Consider the following 22,544-nt stretch of genomic DNA (forward strand, 5'->3'; position numbering starts at 1 on the left):
AAATATCCAATCTAAACACCAAGATTAAGGGACATCTTAAACTCAAAGGATTGTCACTGCAGGCTGAGGGCAGGGTGGCTGGCTCTCTTCCCCCTTGTCACTGTCCCCATCTGTGCTTTCGCCTCCACAACCTCCTGCTGCTACAGGACCTTAACTTTGGTTTTGCTGTGATTCCACTTTCTACAGCTGCTACACAAACAGTAAATAAAATTCATTGTATTTTTGCCCCACTAAGCAGCTCTGTCTTCTGCCACATCCAGATGCCTGGCTTAAAAAGAGTGAACAATAAAAACAATGTTTTCTCCAGCAGACATTCCAAAAAAGGGCCTGACACAAAGGCATGTGAAGATGCTGTTGGGAGAGACACCATGCAGACAGCTGGTGTGTTCTGTGAAAGTAATTCCTTGACCAGCCAAATGGGTTCATTGGTTTACAAATATTCAGAAAATTAGTTTGCCATGTCATGTCAATTTTAAAGAAGGATTTTCATTTATATTTATGATAATGCTGAGCTTTAAATTGAAGGACAGTTTAGATGTTTTAAAATTTATGAATTTGTAAATCCAAATACATGGCCAATTAAAGTTTACCACCATACCACAGATTAACTAGCTATGAATAAAAATTTTAGAGATTATTTGTATCTAGGTTGTTCACTCAAAGTATTACATCAAAATTGGTATGAAATATTTAAAGGGAAGAATATTTCCAGATAAAAGCTACAGTTACCATGAAATGGAATGCTCTGTGGGAATTTCATAAGCAACAAAACCTTTACCTTTATGGAACACCTGGAATTTTGCTGAAAGCTACTTCAACATGAAAATAATTTCCAAAACAAACAAAGCCAAGTGGATGGGAAGCAAAGGGTAAAGTGCATAGCTCAGTGGAGTACCCAATCTTACAACCTTGCAAGTCAGGCCAAACTCCACAAGGAAAATGCAGGCCCAGAATTTTAAAAAGAATTCAATTAGCATCCCCAGTATTTCCATAATCAACAGCTGAATGCTAATTAAGAGCACAGCATCAAGCAGCAATGGAATCCCAGTGCAATAAGCAACAGCACAGCAGCAGCAAATGCTACCTTCAGCTCGCATGCATAAATAAGCAGAATTAATAACTACCCGAGCATGGAAGGGTGACTTAATCTGTTTCGATTAGGTGCAGTTCAGCCTGGGGCCTTTGTGTTATATTTAAATGTGTTCATCATGTTTAATTAAAAACCTAATAATCTAGAGTTTCTTTTTTTCTTTTTTTTTAAGTTCTGATCAGTATTTTTCTCTGGTTCTCTTCGTAAGTTCTACTGATTTAAATGGCTTCCTGAAATGGAACAAAATTTTTAGCATAATGTAAGTGAAACTGGTTAACTGTCCATACAACTCCCAAATGTAGCAGCCAGCCATTTACTTTGGCTCCATCCAACTGACCTAGCATTTCTTCCAAACTGCCTCTCTGATCTGACCCAGTTTATTTAGCCTCAGAGACTGCCTTGAGCTAGCTACCAATGTGTTTCTCAGTCATTCCACTAAAGCAGAGTGCAACTGTCATTCTCTGGCCTGGAATTTGACAGAAATTGCCCCAAATCTGGCATCTGTTCCACAAGATTTAAAGTGTCTCAGCCCCAAAGAAATTTCAGTAAGAAATACCATATCTATATATACACAAGTTGTCAAAGGAAGCACGAAAAGAAAATATAAAATGAAAGGCCTCCCACTGTGTAATTTTGAGGCCTAAAATTTCAAGAATTAGTGATTATCTGAAAGACCTAGGATGAAGAAGTTGGATGGTGTTATCATTAATAATATGGAAATGTTTTTCCAAAAGTAAAACTTCTAAGGTTAGCTTTGGGTGCATGTAAAAGTTTTTCTCTAATGCATAATTATTAACTATTACAAGTTTTAAAATGCTAGATTGAGGACAATCTTAATTATGGTAAAGAATCGTTAAAAACAGTAATCTTGAATAAAGAGTTGTCAATATTCTTCAAGCCTCTCTAAGACAAAGACATCATTCTCTAGCAGACACTATTCTCACCATCAGTAAGTACTCACTCTTAAGAAGTTTACCAACTAGGAGGGCAATCACTTGAAAATAAAGACTGTGAGGAACAGAGATGGTGATGGTGGAAGAAGAAAGTGAGGGGCAAGCTACCAACAAATATGGCAAGCAGGAGAAGCAGCTCAGAAGAGGGTATGATCACGACAGGCTGGGCCCAGGAACTGTTCTGAACCTTGAGGGTTGGTGAGGGTATGGTTTGGCAATATCAGGAGAGACTCATCTGGTCAGGGAGCAGTGCACCTGCTGGGATCACAGCACACACAGGCTGCCAGCTTGTAGCATGGTGGGGGGTTCACAATGGCAGGTGCTCATTCTACCAACCCTTGCACACACGTGGAGTACTCAGTTCATATAAACGTAATGGAAAATAACTTCATTGACAGTGCTGCAGTTTGATTAAACTGATATACTGGAGGCAATGATGCTTAAAAATAACTAAAATGTCCAAAGACACAGAAAACTGGGGGGGAGGGGTGTAGGCCCATGTACTTATTTTAGTCACTTGCTTTGCTTACTCCTATGATTCCCAGGGTGAGAAAATGTGGGGAATTTAACAGAAGGGGCCGCATACACACAGCAGGTTATGTTCTCACAGCCAAAACAAGAGGCCCTCAAGTTTCTGTGCCTTCTTGCCACATAAAGCTAGTCAAAGAATTGACTTGGGTAAGTTCATGAGAAGCTCCTTTCAGCCTATCAATGATTCAATCCCTCTTTCTCATTCACCTTTGAGGTTTTAGAAAGTGAAGCTGAACTTCCTATAAATAAGGGAACCGTTTGATCCCTGGGTTCTGCAAGGACTGGATGATTGACAGCACTTTTCTCAAAACCTCCTTAAAACAAGAAGCAAAGATGACAAAAATGAGTCCAAACGACAAGGATTTATTCAGCTAAGGATCATGACCATGTACTCAGAATGTGCAGCATTTTGGAGTCGTGTTTCATTTTTCAAAAGAAAGCCAGGCCTTTCCAACATGTGAGCCTCCCCTTTCCGTCCTGCGGTCTGCTACCAGGACCCAGGCGACGGCAGTAGAAGCAGGGACACAGTCCACACTGTGCCCAAGAGAAGCAAGTGCTGCAGGGAAAGGAAGGCAGCTGTCTTTTAAGTGGGAGTCCTTAAATCCCAGGGGGAAGGCCAGGCTGCAGGAGAAAGCATGGGAGTTCCCTGGTTGCTGAGGAGCCCGGGGTGCAGGTGAGCAAGGGCCCTGGCTGGGAGGCCCCCGGATAAACAGCCTTTCACACACTCTTTCCATCCTTTCCCCCTACTCATCTTTCTTCCACCAAGGCTGTTTGAGGAATCTTGAATTTTTAATCAATCAAAATTCTCCTTTCCTTCTAACAAAAATGGGTCCACAGTGAGAAACAACATCTGACTTGACAAAACAAACAAATCTCACATTTTTACTCTGTGACTATCTGAACAATAACACATGTTTAAGAGGTTTCTGACCCTTTACTGATCATATAAAGTTTTTAAATATTTAATTTCAAGACAGGAGCACCAATGTCACACACCTGATCAGCCACAGGTGTCAATGGATTCCTGAAAAGGCTCTCCCCTAAGTAAACCCTCAGGGGCCACTTCAGTCCCTCCCTGCGGCCTCCTGCTCCACACTTTGCCCCTCCCACCTGCCACCCACACACAGCCTTTACTCCAGCAAACCCACTGGCCTCTTGCTCTGGCAGTACACACCCAGGACCTCACCACTTTTCTCCCACACTGCTGCCATGGTCTTCAATCACTGGTCTCTGGCCTGGATGCCCGAAATTGCCCTGGAGGCCCACATTTGACTCAGGGGCCAAAGTGTGCCCCACCAGCAGATCAAGTTAACCCTCTGCTCAGAATCTGCTGGCACAGAGCAAAGAGCAAGGCGCCATGGGTTCACAGGCCACACGTGACCTACCCTCTGCGGTCTCCCTCCCACTCCAGTCACGTTCCTGTCTACTTCTTGACCATACCAGGGGCCAGATTTCTCTTCCTCTCAACTTAGGGCCCCTGTTCCAAAAGGCGTGCCTCTGCACTATGGTCTCTGCTCAAATGGATCTTAATTAGGCTTTTCCTCAGCCCCTTAAGAAAGATAACACCTCACCCAGTCTATCCCCCACCTTCGTTACCTACTCTACTCTCCTCGGCTCATATATGTACCACCACTTGACATTTACTGATTTGGATGGTCTCTCCTCTTAAAACATAAGCCTCAGGAAGAGGGACCTTTTGTTCTTGATAGTGCTCCTAACAAAGCACCTGGCACACAGTAAGTATGTAACAAATACTACCAGCTGAAAAAACGAAAGAGCAAGATCAGGAAAGCACATAAAGTTTCTAAACACTCTTTCTTAACATATTTTAAAATATCAGCGACGAACTTATAATCAATGTGTCTATCAGCGCCAGCCTTCATCTTAATTTCTTTCAATGTAAAGGGCAAATGTCAAGTAGTAACACTCAAACACAAGACTGTATTTGCAAAAGCACAAGTAATTTGTAAGTCTTTTATGGCAATACCTTTCAGAAGTCACAAGATGGGAATGTAGCTTAATGAGAACTCGGTCTGCTGGGACAGAAATCCATGAGTATTCAAATCTGTACTTGTGGGCACATATTTTATCTCCCCACCTTCTTTGATAGACCATAATGACATAATGAATATGAAAGATTCACTGTATTTATATAATCAGGTCTATGCTTCCTGCAAGTCACTGGCTCCACTCTAGGTTATCACCTGGTTTACAAATGCTTGTGTCTTAAAATAAGGAGGTATTCAAAAGCTGGCTTGCTAAAACCAGCCAAGCAATACTACCAATCTCATCTCTCTTTCCATGAAACCTGAGAAAATCCTTCCCACTAAGCTTACCAAGATCAAGCCTCCCTGTACAATTATGAGGCTTGAAGGCTCCTTCCTTTGACTAACAGATGCCACGGCCAGTCCCCAGAGAAGCATAGAGGGCACACATTTAAGAAGCAAACACCCTGATGACCCTGGCCACAAGGCTGCTCCCATCCACACTTACCACTTCATCCTCCGTCCAGCACTTTTCAATCAGTTTGGGCACAGGCTTCTTTACCAGGCGCTGCAGGGCTTTGCCAGCATCATAGCCACTTTCATGTAGCTAAAACAACAACAACAATTTTAGTTAGTTAAGTGTGCCAAATAACAGGTCTGGCAGCCAATCAATAAAAGAGAAGTCCTGCATTTGTTCCAGCAGAAGAATCATGGAATGGGCACATTCATCTGCAAGAGAATTCGTTCTTATCCAATCGCCCTCTGATCCCAGTACCAGCTGTTCTGGGAAAGGGAAGCAGGGAAGGCAGAGCTTAATTTTGGCAAGAACAGGAAGAGGATTCAGAACAACAGTAACAAACACTTAGTGAACATCTGGCCAGGCACAGCGGTGAGTGAGCACATTCTGTGTACACATTATCTTTCTTAATCCTATGAGGAAGGTATTCTCTCATTTAAGCTTATGTGTTAGGAACTATAGTCAACCCATTTTATGGATGAGGAAACTGAGGCATAGAAAGGTCAAACAAACAAACAAACAAACAAACAAGAAGAAAGGTCAAACAAAGGTGCTCACCACACTAACCCAGCAGGTGGTAAAACCAGGACTCCAGCCAAGTGTGATTCCCACCCACTGTTGTCCCATATAAAGCGGTTCACAGAATTATGTTATTTCCCTTTAGCATTTCTGAAGTCTTTCAACTGTAGTAACTTCACTAAAAAAAATTCAGGTACCTGAACTATAAAAGCTTTTTAATGAAACTGTATAACAGTATACTAACTGTTCAGCCTGTGAATGAAGATGCTGGTTTAGCTACACATTCCTTCTAGGACCAGACTTCTCTCTCATCAAAAGTAATAAACTTACTCCACTTCATATCCTTTCCAACCCCAGGCAGTGCCTGACACCACTCGCCTTCTCTATCTTGCAAAGACATTCCTTTCTTGGTTCATGTGACCCCAATCTGCTTTTAGTTCCAGAGTTTCAACTTGCAGATGATGGAATCAAGTAGTAGATAGAAAGATCCTCTTGTTTAATTGACCTTCCCCAACTGTGGCTGTCCATTGAAAATTCTCACCGGAAATCTGGCTTTCCTTTACAGATCTTGTTCTCTGCCACAAGAATCCGTTTCGGTTAAGACCTTATTTCCAGTGCCTAATAGTCCGTAGCATATGTAGATCCAAAAGAACTACTGATTAAATTAATAAATGCCTTTAACTATTGTCCCTACGTAAACTTCACCCAAATCTAAATCACAAGTTGATTTGAATTCATTCAGCCATATATTGACTAAGTGCCTATTGCTTTCTAGGGAATGTACTAGACCCTGGGCATACAGCAGTGACTGAAACAGGCAAAGGCATCCCTGCTCTCATGGAGTGGACCTTCCAATCTTCTCACTATGCTTCAATCCTTTATTTGAACAATTTACCACCATCAGCTGCAACTCAATACAAATAAGGTCCTGGGTGGCTCAGCAGTTGAGCATCTGCCTTCGGCTCAGGGCATGGTTCCGGGGTCCTGGGATCTGAGTCCCACATCAGGCTCTCTGCGAGGAACCTGCTTCTCCATCTGTGTCTCTCACAAATAAATAAATAAAATCTTAAAACAAGTAAGTTCCAAACCTTGGTAGCCCACGGTTTTTATTTTCATGAAACTCTCAAACTCCTGGGGATGTATTATGGGGACACAATACATATGAGATAACAAGATCAAGGAGACAATAGTTAATTGCTACCATGGAGGTGTAAGTAAAGAGCTACAGATCCACAAAAGGAGACAGTGCTGTTTCTCCCCTCTTTAGTAGAAGACTCATAAGAAGGATGTACAGATTGCCTTCCTAATAACTGCTACAGATCCAGGGCTTGGCATATAGTAAGCCTGCAGTAAATATCTGTTGAATAAATTAAAATAATATTTGAAATATTAAGTCTCAAGTCTCTCTTCTAACTATTCATTGCTATTGGAAGGGATATTACAAATATCCATTTTCACTGCTCAGAGAAACAGTATTAAAAATGAAAATTTCCGGGTGCCTGGGTGGCCCAGTCAGGTAAACATTTGCCTTTAGCTCAGGTCATGATCTCAGGACCCTGGGATCTCTGCTCAGCAAGGGTGGGCATGGGGGGAGTCTGCTTCTCCCTCTCCTCTTCCCCCTACTTGTGTACTTTCTCTATCAAATAAATAAATAAAATATTTTTTTAAATTAAAATTTCCTGAATATTCTCAAAGTCTGGAAGACCCCAATTTATTTTAAATCCAGGTCCAAGGAAGTCCCGGCTATATGTGTCTGTATGTTAACTAAAACAGTAAATCTATCTTAAAACAAAACACCTATGGCAACAATCAATGTTGGATTCTGGTTTTTATTTTTAAAGTTTTTTTTTTTTTTTTTTTTTTGACAGAAAGCACAAGCAGGGGGAGTGGCAGGCAGAGGGAGAGGGAGAAGCAGACTCTCCGCTGAGCAGGGAGCCCAATGTGGGGCTCAATCCCAGGACCCTGACTGAGATCATGACCTAAACTGAAGGCAGATGTTTAACCAACTGAACCACCCAGGCACTCCTGGATTCTGTTTTGATTCTGTATTTCTGTGTGTGTGTGTGTGTGTGTGTGTGTGTGTGTGTGGAGAGAGTATATGCACTGTTATGAATGCTAGATACTGACTTACATGTTTTCATAACATTCATCATTAGACTTTAAAAAAATATAATAAATATCATACTAAATAAATGCTAAAATATTTGAAAGCTGTCCAATCTAAACTTCTTTCAGCAGTATAGAAAGATGAAAATAAAGTTAGATTTTCAAACTTTGCCCCAATATCTAAACCAAGCAGATATAGGTCAAGTTCTATAATATAACAAGAATCTATAATATGAGCTTAATGTCATGGACTGTAACTGAATAAAAGGAAAAACTGAATACCTATTTAATTTTTTTAAAGCACATATTATAGTGATAATTTGAAATCAATTCAAGTTGATCAAATCATAAATTCTTAATAAAAAGCTTATGGAGAATTAACATTTCTTAAGCGGTAATTATAGTATATGGGAGTAATTATGAAGAACATGATGAAAATCCACGGATTCTGGAGCTAAACTACCTGGATTCCAATTCTAGCTCTATTACGTACTAGGTGTAGGAGCTCAGGCAAGTTACTTGTCCTCTCTGGGACTTAATATTGTCATCTTTAAAAATGAGTATAACAACGTCTACTTCTTAGGATATTATGAGGATAACGTTAGAAAACACATGTAAATTGCTAAGAACTGCACCTGGCACATCATATGCTAAATGAGTATTAGCAATTTATTTTTAAAAGGAAAGAGAGGGAAAAAAAAAAAGGAAGCAGTCTCTACTCAATTTTCATCAATTTTCTAGATTAGATAGTAGCCTTTCCACAGAGAGGGGGTAAAAAACTATTAAGCTATAAACAATATCACTTATGTTTCACATACTCATTTCAATAATTTTTGAAATTTGACTAAAACTCTGGTACAGTACACTGAAAAAAAATTTAAAATTTTAAATCTTATACGGCTGGTAGGAAATTACTCATAAGAACACAGGCCTGGGATCCTTGGGTGGCGCAGCGGTTTGGCACCTGCCTTTGGCCCAGGGCACGATCCTGGAGACCCAGGATCGAATCCCACGTCAGGCTCCCGGTGCATGGAGCCTGCTTCTCCCTCTGCCTGTGTCTCTGCCTCTCTCTCTCTCTCTCTGTGTGACTATCATAAATAAATAAAAATTTAAAAAAAATTTAAAAAAAAAAAAAAAACATTCCTCTCTAATATAGCATCAAGTTCTAACAAAATAATTTCATTTTGTGGAAAACATTATGTGGGTTTCAAATTTTAAACAACCAATCACAACCATAGAGACACATCTGTACAGTCAAGAAATTCAGTGCAAGCTTTACCTCATTATCGCTGAGGTAAAAAGGTCCTTTAATGTGAATAAAATTTTCTACCATTTCCCCAGAGAAGCCTGTCCAAAGAAATTACAATGAAGATGGGGGGTGGGGAACCCTCAAAATGACTTACAGCTTCACTTTGTAGTCTTGGAAAAGCAATTAAAGTAAGAAAAGTAAACCCTTTTGTTCATTTTGCAACCAAGCAGGGTTGGTAAAATCTGGGATTAAATGTGATTTTAATGTAGAGTACAGTAAACTGTACTATTTTGGAGTTGACTGGGAAAGATCATCACAAATTGCAGGAACGAAGATACAACATCATTACTCAACCAGCTTCCAATGTTTACAAGCTATTGATGGGAGAAGCATTTAGTTCTCACACCATTCCCATCACCATGCCAGCCACTAAAGCAGGATGTCATTCAGCAGAAACCACTGTTTTCAAATTCATCATCCCAGGGGTGTGTGTGCATATAACCCAATGACCATGGAGGCATATACTTCTAAATCTGCTGCTTCCACACTGAACTGGAAGTCTACACTTCTACACAAGCAAAATCTGTCTTCCCCTAAACCACAGGTCAATATCCAGGAAATTTGATAACAAAATGATAATACTTCATCAGTCCCCCAGCCTTTCAAGTCACTGTCAAGGAACCATCTCTGTTTTGCTGTTTTGCTGTTTTGCACCAGTTTGGTCTTTGGTGCCCTGGGCTTGTGCCATATAATCTTTAGGCTATGTTTTTTCCTTCACTTTTGGTTTGTTCACTGTGAGGTAGCAAGCAGAACTCTTCCCTTATTAGGTGTGTCTAGCACCCCCTACCACACCATCCAGTGCCCATAAGATCCAGTGGGACATCTCAGCATCAAACACTGTGGCATAAGTGAACCAGCAGAGTGGACTTGGTGGTGCAATTTGGTGCTAAAAACAAGAACAGCTTGGGTAACACAATCTCCTGGTTTGGTACAAATGAAACCGCTACACTGAATCCACTGAGCCAAAGACTATGATACCACATGTAATTGGATGCATTTAGCCAGTTACACAATGCATATGTGCCCAGCAGCCCCTTCTATATAAACCATCCCACAGTCAATGCCTTCTTGTTAATACCTAAGTGAACACAGCACAGGATTTGAGACAGGAGACGGATTTTGTTATCAGGTTTGTCACAAACTGGCTGAGCTGAGGTTTTCATCTATCAAATGGGCCTAAAACCACTATCCCTCAGCTGTGTCAAAAGACAATGGAAGGGATGAAATCAGATACAATGTGACAAGATATGTGAAATGTCAAAAAGCTACAAACTATACTGGCATCATCACAGGGAATCAAATTTTACACACACATCTCTTAGCAAAGACTACTCAACAACTAGAAGTTCCACAGATCATCTACTATACAGTGCTGGTGAGGATACACCCTCTATGGTCTCGTTAAGCTTCTGACCTCTCCCTGATTAGCAGGAAGAAAGGATCATGCCCGAAGAAGAAAAACACATTTCTGCATAATTGCCCAAGTTAAATGTGCTACTCGCACTTTGCCTGACAAATCATTCTCTGCTTATTACTTTCTATAATTTAATATATATAAGTGCTTTACTGGCAAGCTTCTTGAAAGAATAAATAATACTTAATGACTGCCTACAGTTTAATTAACTCATGATTGAACTTCTCATGGATTGCTATAAACATTAAATTATATCCTTCCTCAAAGCTGCCATAGATGGAGATCCAGTTTCAAGCTTTAGCTCTCCTGCCTTAAACAGTTTTGAAATTTCAGCAAATCTGTATATAGGACAGAGGTGAGAGAATAAACCTTACTGCCTAGTTATAAAGTATGTTATTTTATATAGCAAGGACAAGGTCTTAATTTAAATAAGACAGAAAATGTGCACATGTCCAAACACCTCATTTATATTACAGCAATCATTAAGCATCTCAGGATCTCAGGCAGTCTTATTAGCACAAACTCTGTGTATAACCACAAGGCTTCAAGTTTCTGCCCTGGCTTCTCATCTCAGCTGCCGTTTTCCGTCTGCGTGATGTTGCAAATAAATTTTCCTTTTGGCATGGCTCAGCTGTCAGGCACCTCTGTTCTATAATGAACCCATGAATTATATCTCCCTGCTCTGACATCTCTGGTCTCACACATCAAAATATTGTTCTTCAATTGTAATTTATAACTTAATTTAAATGTCCCTTTTACTGTGACCTTTTTAGATCAAATGGCATTGCATCTGGCAGTTTCTCCTACCTCAAAGCATCCTTTTGCAATTACAGCCATCATAATAACTGTAAAAAAAGCCTATCTGAGTTAGAGTGCATTCATGCTAAATACTAAATAATTGCAGTCCATTAAGAACAATATTAGATTTAAAAGTCTTTTGCTAAAAAAAATAAAAAATAAAAAAATAAAAATAAAAGTCTTTTGCTATATGAAATATGTTTATTTGCAAGAAACTGCCAAAATAGCTTAGAAAGAGGAAAAAAGTGGGATTTGGAAAAGATGTTAAAGTTCTTTATGAAGTTTTAATTATTTCAACTATTAACATAAATGAGAAAGATCTTGAAGAAATCTAAGACAAAACTTTAAAAAATTTCTTATAATCCATAATTTATAGATATCAATATGTTTCGTTCCACCACCAATGAACTAGTCAAGCTCAAATATAGTACATATATGCATTAAAAAACTAGAATTGAGGGATCCCTGGGTGGTGCAGCGGTTTGGCGCCTGCCTTTGGCCCAGGGCGCGATCCTGGAGACCTGGGATCGAATCCCACGTCAGGCTCCCGGTGCATGGAGCCTGCTTCTCCCTCTGCCTGTGTCTCTGCCTGTGTCTCTGCCTCTCTCTCTCTCTCTCTATGTGACTATCATAAATAAATAAAAAAAATTAAAAAAAAAAAACTAGAATTGAAACTAAGGCACAGTATTTATTTTTGTTTGGCCACTATCATTCCAAATGATGCTTTTAAGCACTAAGAAAGCTAAATTTGTATAAATGTTCTTATGGGAACACATTTTAAAGATAACAGCAAATGGGCACCTGGGTGGCTCAGTTTGGTGAAGTGTCTCCTTTGGCTTAGGTCATGATCTCAGGGTCCTTGGATCAAGCCCCATATCAGGCTTCCTGCTCAGCAGGAAGTCTTCTTCTTCCTCTCCCTCTGCTCCCTTCCCCCTGCTTGTGTGTCTCCCCTCTCTTTCTCCTTCTTTTTTCTCTCTTCTCTCTCTCTCTCTCTCTCTCAGCAGGGATAATGAATAAAATCTTTTAAAAAATAAAAAAATTAAGATAACAACAAAAAGACAGAATGTAGCTGCTTAAAGTAGGGCTGAGGAGCAGATCTGGTTAATTTTCAGAAGGAAAACACACAGTTGCTAAACCAACTCTCCCTGCAATTCTCCCTGCATAACTACGATGTCCCAGGAACTATGCCAGTCCCTGAAGTCACAGAGAACAGAGGGGCGGCCAAAGTTTGCTGAGCATCGTGTATGTGAGGTGCTGTATTAGATCTTCCTGACTTCATCATTCCTCACACCACTATTTGTGGTAAGGCTACTAAAAATGAGGAAGCAAAACTGAGAGGCTTGATATGTTGCTCAAGGCCACTTCCACCGCTGCAAAAGAACATAAGGCCACATCCAGGAGCTCTAAGAGTCCCTTCCCCAGCGTTTGTTGTGCACCAACTTAGGACCTGGGGGCCTGGTGGTGACCATGGGTTCACTAAATCCTCCAGCAGCAGTAGCACAGGAAGCTCGCTATCTTTTCTTCCCTTGAGGGCGGGGTGGGTAGACAGGAGGGGGAATCAGCAGCTCAGAGAAGAGGAAACATACACACACACATAAAGAAAATAATGAAATAAATGCTATCATAAAAACACAAAGACTGCCAGTGAACACTGACTCTATCTAGAAAAAAACAAGATGACTTCACGGAGCAGGTTTTCAAAATCAATAATCAGTGCACTATGATTGATAACCTTGTCTTGAAGAGCAACAATCAAATTAAAAACGTTCTAGGAACCAGTAAAAATAGGCAGTAATATGTCTAGGTAACATCTCACAACTGAATTTCCCGTGGCTGATATATACTCCCGTATTTCTCACTCATAATTACTTCCCACATAATAATGTGTCTAGAAATTAGAAGGTCTCCATCTCCTGGCCAGGGTGTTTTTGAAGGTATTCAAAACCCACAGAACAGGAGCCTCAACCAGTAAGCTGATCAGAAAGTAGGCATCAAATGCTGGCATCTACTGAGATCAGGGAACTATTTACAAAATACAAAACAAACCTGGGCAGCCGGGGTGGCTGGGCGGTTTAGTTCCACCTTCAGCCCAGGGCCTGATCCTGGAGACCCGGGATCGAGTCCCATGTTGGGCTCCCTGTATGGGGCCTGCTTCTCCCTCTGCCTGTGTCTCTGCCTCTCTCTTTCTGTGTGTGTGTCTCTCATGAATAAATAAACAAAATCTTAAAAAACAAAAAACTCTGAACATCTTCACCATTTCTGACCACTCAGCTATCCTGAGGCTCTAATCCAACACCATCTTCATAAACACCTGGAAAAAAGAATCTCCAGAGGTCCTGGAACCAACAATGAACGTGTGGGAGTTCTGCAGAGATGAAGCCCAAAGAAAGGGTTCTGAGCTCTGGCATTCATTCAAACCCCCAACTCTGCCACAGCTCTTGCTGTGTGGTAACAGGCAAGGTATCTCTCTTAACCACAGTTTTCTCAACTGCAGAAAAGGAAAATACAGAACCTATTTGGAGAATAGTTTAGGATGAAAAGATGCATGGTAGTCCCTGAGCAGGATTCCTGGAGCATAGGAAATGTTCCATCTGGGATGGCGGGCTAAAAAAGGGACAGACTGCACAACCATTGCGGGGAAACAGCACCAGTGCTGAGGAAAGCCAACAAGCTTCAGAACGCCACAGGAACAAAGTTTATTCTGCGGTGCTTACAAGACAGGATGTAATGTGGGACTGAGAAGGGAAATCAAGAACCAGGTGACTTGTTGGGAACTAGGAGAAAATCTGAGCCTGGGAACCAGGAAAGTAGCAGCAGGGGCAAAGGGGTTCGGGGTGTCCCTCCTTCACACAGTGACGCAGCCCCTTGGCTTCCTCACCTGTAGCAGAGTGGCCGAAGTAGGTCATTTTTGGAACTTCAAAGTTAAAATTTTTTTTTTGTACAGAGATTTCTTTTAAAATTAAATACCAGAGGATGCTATTTTTTGAATAAATAAATGGTAATATTAACACATTCAGTTAGAAAAATAGTAGAATAAACAATATAGCCAATGAACTAGGCCAAACTGCCCAGACCAAATCCTGAATAGCTAGCTGATGCAGAGGCTATACTGATATCCACTGGTTAATATCTTAGTTTTCAGGTTTCTGTGAAAACAGGAATAGTTTATGCCACAGGTGTTTAAAGACTTATTTATTTATTTATTTATTTGAGAGACAGAGAGAGAAAGCATACAAGAGTGGGTAGGGGGAGGGGCAAAAGGAGAGGGAAAGAACCTCAAGCAGACTCCTCGCAGAGCATGGAGCCCAACCTGAGGCTCGATCTATGACCCTGAGACCATGAGTTGAGCTGAAATCAAGAGTCAGACACTTAAACAACTGAGCCACCCAGGCATCTCTGTGCCACAGGTTTTTAAATAAAATTACAGATAATCATCTATACAGCAAACATATATATACCTCACTTCCTAGAAACCAAATCTTTCCTTCTGCTTTTTGCGTGAGTCTAGGCAAAGTACATAAAGAAAGCAAGGCTGCTGTGGATCTAAGCTATGAGCCATGTGATCCTGAGGGAAGGCTGACTCCTTAAGACTCAGCAAACCAATCCCCGAAGGATAAGATACAGCTTAAAGATACAGAATTAGTAGAATTCTGGCCACAGAGAGAAAAACTACTGGCAGATGCATAAATCTAGATTGTTTATGCTGCTTTTGTGAACGATAATTATTTGTCAGTTTGGGAAGATCTATGTGTGATCACAAGTGGAAATAGTTCAGGGCCACAAGTGGAAATTAAAACACTTTTTCATTTACTCCTTAGCATCCTCACAGCCTTGAATACAGAAAAACAGTATGTGAGGCTCTAACCTAGAGGGTGACAGGAAAAAAATAAAGTTCTATCTATCTCATGGAAATGTAGGCACTAGTGAACCCATTCATAAAAGCTAAATTGACCCAGAAAGTATATGTGAAAGGCCAGCTCTGAGTCAATTTTATCCAGATTCCTTCAGAAATTTAATTTGAGAAAATAAATAAAAACAAAAACCTCAAGACCAGGGGTGTCTGGCTGGCTCAGTCAGAAGACCATGTGACTCTTCTTGATCTCAGGGTTGTGAGTTCAAACCCCATGTTGGGTGTACAGATTACTTAGAAAACACAACCAAAAACAAACTCTCAAGCAGCTGCAAAATATTAAGCAAAAAACATTTACAGAAACTGTTTTAAGTCCCACTAAGTTGAGCTTAGGTGCATAAATGAATCCCAATCCATGAAGCTCATAAATCTTAACCTCAGTGCTTTTTGACAAGTAATTTTAAGGTTGTTTAAAAAAACAGTACACTTATTCTTTTTGATCACAATGATAAGGTAATGGAACAAGTAAAGTCAAAGAGGCATACACTGAAACATGTGTGACTCCAGAGTAGGGAGAACACTTCTGAGTGACTGCTCTTTTATCTGGAAACCTCAATGATGAACATAGCTAGTGACAAAGAAAGAAACAAAAAGACTCCAGGCAATGATAGTACTGCTCTCAAGCAATAGCCCTGGAGAATTTAAAAGGCCCTTACTCTGGGCCTTAGAAACTTAGCTTCTGAAATTATGCTTTCCCCAATCAAACATATGGTCTTAGAAGAACAGATAAGATTATATGATTTCAAAGCAGCAGTCATGGCAGACAGCCTAGCCTGACAATGGAAGATCCCCAAACTTGCAAGGTATTATGCAAACCGGAAGTCACAAATTCTAACAGCTGCACATGATTCTGTGTGATGGCCATATAATAATGACTAAGAGGTAGCAAGTAAAGACAAACTTGATTTAAGAACCCATGAAAATGTACAACTCATTTCTGGAAAAAAAAAAGGAGAAAAATGAGGAGCCAACCATCCTAAAAATGCTTGGGTAACTGACACTCCAAAGTCCTGAGGTGAGCTGGAGTACACAGCTGCACACCAGCTCAACACCTACTATGGACAGGGAGAAGGCAGGCCAACAAACAGGTAGAGCAGCAGGCCCGGCAAGGGCAGGAGGTCCTGTGCAATCACCTTAGAAGCCCAGCAAGTGATCAACCACGGGGGACTGTCCACCTCCTGGTTAAAAAAGATGGCCAGGGCAGCAAAATTTGTCAGAGTCTGGCAGGGCTGAGCTCAGGGCAGGGCTGTAGGGCTAGACTAGAAACCAGAACAGGGCAATTATTTTAGTGACAAATTATAATATAATAGTAAAATCCAACTGTGGTATGCTGAAAAATAACCGTCAGAAGATACCCACATAAAATCTCTGGAACAGATGAGACCTTAATTGGAAAAAAGGTCTTTGCAGATAGGATGAAATTAATGATCTGAGATGAGGAGATAATATGGACCCAGAGAGTTCAGGAAGGCAGTGTGAAGACAAGCAGAGAAAGATGTGGCCACAAACCAAGGAATGCCAGCAGCCACAGGAAGCTGGAAGAGGAATGATTCTTCTGAGGAGCCAGAGAGAACATGGTGTGGCTGACACCCTAATTTCATACTTCTGGCTGGCAGCACTGGGAGAGAATGCACTTTTATTGTTTTAAGCCAGAAAGTTTGTGGTAATTTGTTACACCAGCCACAGGAAACACCAAATTTCAAAATCTGAGGGGTAAAAAAATTATCTAGGAGAGCTATAAAAAAGTATTCCAAAGTATATTTTTAAACTAGGATAAGAAATATACATACTATCAAATATAAATTTTAGTGTTCTATAGTATATTTTAGAACTAATGGTAACATATGAGCCTTTTAAAAACTCGGGCGTATTTTATTCTACGATTAAATGCTTACTTAGATTATCAACACTTTCAACAAATGCATTCCCATACTTTCCAAAGAATAGGAAGTGAATAATGTTTATTATTGAATAAGTAAATGAATGAATGATTTTATTAAAGCTTCTTCTTAACTGTAAAAAAGCTCAGAGCTTTTATCCTGATTTGCTAAATACTTACTGTGTCAATATTAATGCTTACTATAGGTTCACAGATGGGTAAAATTCTGATTGATGTTAAGTGGACATTTTTCAAACATCACGTAATTCTCAAAACACTTTACTATGGGGAAAAAAAGTAATTTGAAAGAGAAGTTTCTTAAATTTATAAATGAACTTTCTAAATTTGCCAAATACAAGTAAAAGCCAAGTCAAGTCCCCAGCTCCTGCTGGGTGCCTAGGGGAAAGAATGGAGATGTGCCAAGAGGCTAGAGCATGAAGGACTTCTTTATATTTTATTTATTTAATTTTTAAAGTAGGCTTCATGCTCAATCTAGACCCCGTAGAGGGGCTTGAACTCACGACTCTGAAATCAAGACTGGAGCCGAAACCAAGAGTTGGACACTCAACAGAATGAGCCACCCAGGAACCTCAAACATGAAGGATTTCTAATGGGCTTAAGAGCAAAGCCTCAAAACTGCAGATTCTGGACATTTCAAGAAGTCTGCAATAAGGCACTGGCCTCAACTCTGTTCTATTTTCAAGTTTAAATTATTATGTATATAAATATATATGACAGTGTGCTTATTAATCTGTAATGATAATCATACTTATAGAATTGTTATAAAGATTAAGGGGTGCCTGGATGGTTTAGTTGATTACTCAGCTGGTTCCTGATTTCAGTTCAAGTCATGATCTCAGGGTCCTGAAATCCAGCCCCATACCGGGCTTTACACTCAGCCGGAAGTCTGCCAAAGATTCTTTCTTCCCCTCCCCAGCCCCTCCCCTCTGCTCACTCTAACTCTCTCTAAAATAAATAAATAAATAAATAAATAAATAAATAAATAAATAAATAAATAAATCTTTAAAAAATTATTATGAAGATTGTTTGTTTTTTAAAGATTTTATTTATTTATTCATGAGAGACACAGGCAGAGACACAGGCAGAGGGAGAATCAGGCTCCATGGAGGAAGCCCAATGCGGGACTTGATCCCAGGACTCCGGGATCATGCCCTGAGCCAAAGGTAGACACTCAACTGCTGAGCCACCCAGGCATCCCTATTATGAAGATTAAATAAATTCATTCATGAAAATGCCTCTACATCTTCGCCTAGCATTTGTTACTAATATTACTATTGTTACTAATAGTAGGCAGCTAACTAATAGTTGATATTCAATAAAATGAAAATAGTTATAAGCTTAAGGTCCTGTGATTGGTTCAAAATTCAGTCAAAATGCTGAGAGTGGGATAGAAATGGCTTAGCAAAGGCCATTTCTAAAGAAGTATAATTTCAGAGAGAAATGAAATGATACAAGACAAATACAAGACAAAAAAATGTGGCAAGCACACATTCATAAAAGCTTAGACTACATTGGGAAGATGAGCTTTTAGGAAAACAGAAGTGTTATTTCTTGGCCACCTTATACTGATCGGATCTGGGGGATGGTGCTTCAGTGTCAGTACCACATTTTTAAAAACTAAGACAAAGCTGACCAGAAGAAGAAATAAAATGGTTATATATATATATAATATAGCTAACATTATTACACCATAGACAAAACTCAAAAATGTTACCCTCAGTGAAAGAAGCCAGTAATAAAAGGCCATATACCATATGATCCCATGTATACAAAATGTCCAGAACAGGCGAATCCATAGAGATGGCAGGCAGAATAGTAACTGCCAAGGGGAGGGAAGGGGAAACTGAAGAGTGATTGCTAATGGGTACAGGTTTCTTTCTGGAATAACAAAAACATGATACAACTAACTGTGGTGACAGGTGCACAAATGTGGGAATATAATAAAAGTCATTAAATGGGTACACTCTAAATGGGTGAAATACATATTGTGTGAATTATATCTCAGTAAAGCTATTCTAGTAAAAAAGAAGAATAAAGGGACAGCCCAGGTGGCTTAGCGGTTTAGCGCCGCCTTCAGCCCAGGGTGTGATCCTGGAGACCCTGGATCGAGTCCCATGTCAGGCTCCCTGCATGAAGCCTGCTTCTCCCTCTGCCTGTGTCTCTGCCTCTCTCTTTCTCTGTGTCTCTCATGAATAAATAAATAAAATCTTAAAAAATAAAAAGAAGAAGAAAAAAAAAAGAGAAAAGAAAAAAGAAAAGAAATGGCTAAAGAAAAACATGAGAGTGATTCATGTTGGAGAAGTCAAGCCAGGCCACAATCATGAAGACTGGCAACAGAAGCACAACAAATGAAAAAAATTAGAGCAATACTTTTCTGTTACAACTATCAAAAAGAGGCATCCGGGTGTCTCAGGTCATGATTGATCCCAGGGTCCTGGGACTGAACCCCATGTCAGGCTCCCTGCTCAGACGGGAATCTGCTTCTCCCTCTTGCCCCTGCTCCCTTGCTCGTACTCTCTTCTGAAACAAATAAATAAAACCTTTTAAAAAGCCTATCAAAAATAAAATCACTGCTGCAGTTAAGTCATAAATGTGCCATTACCAGAGGTTAACTTAAGTGGCCTTTCATGTCCCCATCCAGCCCTGAGGGACTTTGAGAATGCTCTGTTGTATTTAGTAAAAGAACAGAGCAGGGCATAATATTCAACTTTGACTAAAGCTACAGATCACCTACAAGGAACAAAATATCAAAGCATTAAAGTAAAAATGTCATCTTCATCCAAATGAGACAGAAGGAATAAATTACATAAACTGTGAAAGTGTTGTTGCCTGGAACTTTTGGGTTTTTTTGTTTTGGTTTTTCAGATTCTCTCAAAAAACAAACAAACAAACAAACAAACAAAAACAGAGAATGGGTGAGTGGGGCAAGGGGCAGATGGGGAGGGAGAGGGAAAGGGATGGAATCTCAAGCAGACTCCTCACTGAGTGTGAAGCCCAAACAGGGCTCCATCTCAGGACCCAGAGACCATGACCTGAGCCAAAACCAAGAGTTGGACCGCTCAACCAACTGAGCCACCCAGGTACACCTGCCTGGAACTTTTGGTATAAAAGTGAATTTATGAAGTTCTCAGCCCAAAGGGAGCCACATGGATAAATTTCTAAACACTTAAAGAAATGATTTTCAAAACAAAAGTCCAAAATGTTTCCAATCAGTCAAAGTACAATTAAAAACCCCTCACCTTTATATATTATTATGCTGATAGTTGAAAAGGTCTTGGTTACACCAGAAAACCTCCATTGTATCTTCATTTATGCTATTATTAACAATGTGATATGCAGTAGACTCCAATATCTTGATATAAATAAAATACTAGCAGATGTGCTTGCCAAGGCTGATTTACATAGGGGGCTGCTCTGAAATTTATTGGATTTCCATAATAAGAAATCATACAGCATATAAACTTTTCCCATTTCTCTTTTCAACAACAAATCAAAAGCTTAGAGGAAAAAAAACCCCATCATTCTACAACTATTTAATACTGACTTATCTGAATGGAGAATGGTAAAAATAATTTAAGTAAGGGGGGTGGCTCAGTCAGTTAAGCTTCTGCCTTTGGCTCAGGTCATGATCTCAGGATTCTGGGATCAAGCCTCTGTTGGTCTCTCTGCTCAGTGGGGAATCTGTTTCTCCTTCTCCCTCTGCCCCTCTCCCCATGCATACATGAACTCTCTCTCTCTCTTTCTCATGAATAAATAAAACATTTTAAAAGATTTTATTTTTATTTATTCATGAGAGACACAGAGAGAGGCAGAGACACAGGTAGAGCAAGAAGCAGGCTTCCTGCAAGGAGCCTGATGTGGGACTTGATCCCAGGACCCTGGGATCATGCCCTGAGCCCAAGACAGACAGATGCTCAACTGCTGAGCCACCCAGGTGTCTCCCCCAACAAAAAAAGAATTTAAGTAGGGATGTGAACATAGCATGAACATCACAAGAATCCTGATCCTAAGCTTTAGACAAGTTGTAATAAAAGGGCTTTCCAGTAATGCCTTATTTAGGAGCTGGGAAACACTCAACATTCATTTAAGTCCTAAGTACTGCAAAGCTAACCCAGGGCCAGATGCTTTACTGAAGTTGTCCATTTATAATGAACAAACAGAAAACCTCCAAGAGAAATTCTATAGACTTAATTTTTTAGAATAAGAGAAAGATGAAAACTCTCTACTAGGCATCGAGCTACGGTTCAGAAAACAAAGATGAATTAATACCCAATGGTTAGCAAATAGTGATACTTATAGAACAGAGATTTTAAAAAAAACCATTAAGCTATTGGAGGGCTTGCATCCTTTGTTGAAGGAAATGTGGGTATGCATAAATAAATAAGCAAACAAATATATACTCTCTTGAATATGTAAAAAGCTTAATCCAAACATCTAAAAGGCATCCATATTTCAAGGAATAAAACTGTCCAGGCAGAAGTGAAATCTTTGTGGTCTCATTATAAATTTTACTTATATATAGTGTGCATATATATGTTTAGTGTTACTGAGAGAAAGTAAACATAAAAATGCAAATAAGTTCTGAGAAAGAGAAGCCAAAAGAATTTGAATTTTATTAGGAAATGGGAAGGATACCTGAGCCCAACAAAATGAAATCCAATATAAACTTAGTAAAAACAAGTCAGCATGGTATTTTCTAGAAAACCATAGTCTCAAACTATAGGACTCTGTTACAGTTTCTTTCTTCTCTTTCTTCTTCCCTCCCTCTTCCTTTTCCTTTTCCTTTCCTTCCTCCCTTCCTTTTCCTTTTCCTAAGATTTTACTAACTTATTTGATAAAGAGAAACAGAGCACAGGCACAGGGAGCAGCAGGCTCTATCCCAGGACTCTGGGATCACAACCTGAGCCGAACGCAGACTCAACCAACTGAGCCAACCAGGCACCCTCTGTTACAGTTTCTAAGCATAAATACAAAGATGATTTTGTAAAAGGGCAAATAAATGCAAGCACTAAGAATGGCTGAATCCCATTAGAATAATACAGGCCATCTCTATGTTATATAGCATTATGTTTGCAAATTATATATACACTAAAAGAACGCAGATGAACCTCACAGAAACTGCACATGAAGAAACACAAACCTGAAGAGTACACACACAGAAACATTTCTAAGATCTTCTAGAAGGAACACCATTGCTTTGTCATACTATACCATGTTATTTAACATACTATAAAATTACAAATAGAACAATTTTACATTAATAACTGCTCATAATTTAAAATAGTAAAATACAACATCTTTGCCAACATACATTAAGGAGTTTGCTCCCGTCACTAAAAACACCATCCTCTTCCAACAAGAAAGACCAACATATTTATCACATCATCTTCCTCTACATCAATACACATTTTTTAGTTTTTTGTTTTTTACTTATGAAATAAAAAGATAAATACATTTTTAACATAAATGATATACCTGTGTGGCTAACTATTCTGCAACTTCACCACTGGAC

The 22,544-nt window shown here is 39.7% G+C and overlaps 1 protein-coding gene across 6 annotated transcripts in view; it reads right to left on the reverse strand.

Annotated features, from left to right (window-relative positions):
* The window catches only part of RERE (arginine-glutamic acid dipeptide repeats), a 401,403-nt gene that overhangs the window by 84,680 nt on the left and 294,179 nt on the right, over positions 1 to 22,544 (reverse strand). For all 6 annotated transcript variants that reach the window (XM_041770332.1, XM_041770330.1, XM_041770328.1 and 3 more), the window contains one exon: positions 5,068 to 5,166. In XM_041770332.1, coding sequence (XP_041626266.1) covers positions 5,068 to 5,166 — 99 coding nt within the window. The remainder of the gene's footprint in view (positions 1 to 5,067; positions 5,167 to 22,544) is intronic.

This window comes from Vulpes lagopus, chromosome 10 (genome assembly GCF_018345385.1).
Source record: "Vulpes lagopus strain Blue_001 chromosome 10, ASM1834538v1, whole genome shotgun sequence".
In the NCBI taxonomy this organism is placed as follows: Eukaryota; Metazoa; Chordata; class Mammalia; order Carnivora; family Canidae; genus Vulpes; species Vulpes lagopus.